General features: G+C 62.0%; 1 protein-coding gene across 1 annotated transcript; it reads left to right on the top strand.

The window, feature by feature from the left end:
• The first annotated feature begins 488 nt into the window (after positions 1–488).
• Positions 489–1,412, top strand: FOXL2 (forkhead box L2). The gene has a single exon (XM_062499365.1). The coding sequence runs from the start codon at positions 489–491 to the stop codon at positions 1,410–1,412; it is 924 nt and encodes a 307-aa protein (XP_062355349.1).
• Positions 1,413–3,260: the final 1,848 nt, after the last annotated feature.

Raw genomic sequence — 3,260 nt, 5'->3', positions numbered from 1 at the left:
CCCGGCGGCGCGGCCGAGCCGGGGCGGTTCCGCGCCGCTCCGCGGGGCCACGTCGGGCCGCGTGTGCGCGGGGCTGAGCGCGGCGCCGTGACTGCAGGGTGAACTCGGCCGTGCCCAGCGGCTCGGCGGCGATAGGGGAGCGGGCTCCTGACGAAAGCGGAACTCGGCCGGGCCCATACAAATCAGAAAAGAGCCCGGCCGCCGCGGCAGAGGGGAGCGGAGCCCGCGGGGGCAGGGACGACGCCGCACGCCGCGCTGCGCGGATCAGCGGCGCCGCGAGAGGCGCCTCCCGATCTCCGTCCGGGTCCCGGCTTCGGCTTCGGCTTCGGCTTCGGCTTCGGCTTCGGCTTCGGCTTCGGCTTCGGCTCCGGCCCCGTCCCGGCGAGCGCGGAGCGGGACGGCCGCCAGCAGCGGGCTCCGTGCAGCGGGCAGCGCTCCGCACCGCGCTGCGCTGCGCTGGGCGCCCCGGGCGGCGAGCGCGGGGCACCATGATGAGCAGCTACCAGGACGGCGAGGAGGACACGGTGGCGCTGCTGGCTCATGACACCAGCGGCAACAAGGAACCGGACCGGGGCAAGGAGGAGCTGAGCGCGGACAAGGGCCCCGAGAAGCCGGACCCCTCGCAGAAGCCCCCCTATTCCTACGTGGCCCTGATCGCCATGGCCATTCGGGAGAGTGCGGAGAAGAGGCTTACGCTGTCCGGGATCTACCAGTACATCATCAGCAAGTTCCCTTTCTACGAGAAGAACAAGAAAGGCTGGCAGAACAGCATCCGCCACAACCTCAGCCTCAACGAGTGCTTCATCAAGGTGCCCCGGGAGGGTGGCGGCGAGCGCAAGGGCAACTACTGGACCCTAGACCCCGCCTGCGAGGACATGTTCGAGAAGGGCAACTACCGCAGGAGACGAAGGATGAAACGGCCTTTCCGGCCACCTCCGACCCACTTCCAGCCTGGCAAGACCCTCTTCAGCCCCGACAGCTACGGCTACCTGTCCCCGCCCAAGTACTTGCAGTCCACCTTCATGAACAACTCGTGGCCGCTGGCGCAGCCCCCCGCGCCCATGCCCTACACGTCCTGCCAGATGTCTGGTGGGAACGTCAGCCCCGTCAATGTGAAAGGACTCTCGGGCCCGGCGTCCTACAGCCCCTACTCACGGGTGCAGAGCATGGCGCTGCCCAGCATGGTGAACTCCTACAACGGCATGGGCCACCACCACCACCACCACCCGCACGCCCACCACCCCCAGCAGCTCAGCCCGGCCAGCCCCGCGCCGCCCGCGGCCCCGGCGGCAAACGGAGCCGGCCTCCAGTTTGCCTGTGCCCGCCAGCCCGCCGAGCTGTCCATGATGCACTGTTCGTACTGGGAGCACGACAGCAAACACAGCGCCCTGCACTCCCGCATAGACATCTAGGGAGGCTCCGGCCAGCCGCCGTCACAGAAATGCACCGGCCCCGCTGCCCCTCTCCTACCTCGCCGCGTTCCCCTGCGCTCCGCGTCTCTCCTCCTCGTCTCTAGCCACGGACTTCCCTCTCTCTGTGCCCAAACTCTCGCGGTGGGGAAATAGCAGCCTTGCCCCGCGTGTAGTGTCAGTGTAGGAGCCGTTCCTCCATGAGAAGAAGGCAGTGTAAGTGTGGGGGATCCCCGCGGGGCTGCGCCGGCAGCGGCGGCCGGGCCGCCTGTCTCCGGGCGAGCGGGGATTCACAGGGACTTTCTCTGCTTGTGTGTGTTTGTGAGTTGTTGGCTTTGATGGGGTTTTTTGGTTCGGGTTTGTTTGCTTTAGGGGTTTTTGTTTGTTTGTTTGTTTGTTTGGGGTTTTGGGGGGATTTTTTTTTGGGGGGGGAAGCATCTAATTAAAAATTGGCTGTTCAGCGCTGAAAATTATGCTTCTTTGTAATTCAGCCGTAGTCTTTTTGGGCTCAGCCATGGGGAGAGTAAAGCGGAGTTTGTAAATAGCGGAGGTATTTTCACGCGTGCGGTGTGGGGTTGGTGGGGCCTAGACACTACCGAGTGCCCACGGTGCTCGTCCTCCTCCTTCTCTTCATCCCCTGTCTTCTTCCTCGCTCTGCAAAGCACTGCGCTTCTTCCGAGCTGTGACTTTTCGTTAAAATAGTACTTAACGTGGCAACTGCTGTAACAGCAGATGTGCGATATTGCTGGTTAATAGAAACCAACAAACAAAACACGCCAGGGTCACTCGTGAAACGTTTCGGCAGCGGTAAATGTATTTTTTAAAGGAGACAATGTCCTCTGAGGTCTTTAAAATAATTTTATACAGGTCTAAAAATATTTTGATGTTATAAAAAAAAAGAGACGCTTTCCTGTAAATTGGGATATATTTCCGTGTGGATATTATTATTAATAATGAAAGCTTAAAGTATCTTAAGTTTTTTTTGCCCCCCAACCTGGCCCAGAATGGATTTTCCGGTAGGTTCTGCTTTCGAATGCTTACCCTTTTTCTTAAAAGGTTTTGATCCTTCAACTTTACATAGATTAATGTGAAAAAAAAATAGCGACTTTAAAACAGGGGCCAGTTCATAGCGATTTTGTAAATGTTTGTGTAAACCGATAGATGCTGTGGCATAGTACCATTTCGGGACCAACTTTTCTAGAAAGAACTAGCACTTTCATTGTATTTCCTAGCATTTGTAAAGTCTCCAATAAAATGCCTTTCCTTCTTTCCATATCGTTTTATTTCACTCCGCTCCTCGGCGCTCGGGATCGGGAATCGGCAGCGGAGCGCGGAGCAGGCTCTGCGGTGCCGGGGCCGCTCCGGGCTGCGGACACCGCTCCCGGTCCGCCGCTGCAGCGCTCCCCGGTGCGACTGCGAACCGTGTCGGGCACTCCACCGGCTCCGCCGGGCACCGGCGGAGAGCTGCGGGGTCCCGGGGCTGCCTCGGCCGCGGCCGAAGGCGCGGGGACCATTGCGCCGGTTCCGAGGTCGTGCGGGGCGGGCGAGCCCGGGAGCGCCTCGGTTGCGGGGCGCGGGAGCTGCCGGTCCCCCACCCGTGTGCCCGGCCCGGGGCAGAGGCGGCAGAGGCTTCGGGGCCGTGCCTGGGGCAGTGCCCGGGGCCGTGCCGGACCCTGGCTCCGCTTTCGTTTCTTCCCCGCGTGCCCGGAGCCGTGGCCTAGAAGGTCCCGTGTCGCTCCGTGCCCGGCCCGGCCACGCTGCGGCGGGGCCTGAGCCCCATGCGGGCCCGGGCCGCTGACGGAGCCGGGAGCCGCAGGCGGCTCTCTCTTTCCTCGCCGAGCCGGGAGCCGG

The sequence above is a fragment of the Cinclus cinclus genome, chromosome 10, assembly GCF_963662255.1.
Source record: "Cinclus cinclus chromosome 10, bCinCin1.1, whole genome shotgun sequence".
Lineage (NCBI taxonomy): Eukaryota > Metazoa > Chordata > Aves > Passeriformes > Cinclidae > Cinclus > Cinclus cinclus.
The sequence above is the reverse complement of the archived record's forward strand: the minus strand, read 5'-3'. Positions and strand labels throughout refer to the sequence as shown.

Excerpts from the sequence above, each read along its gene's own strand:
- FOXL2 (XM_062499365.1), top strand. The coding sequence starts at position 489 with ATGATGAGCAGCTACCAGGACGGCGAGGAGGACACGGTGGCGCTGCTG.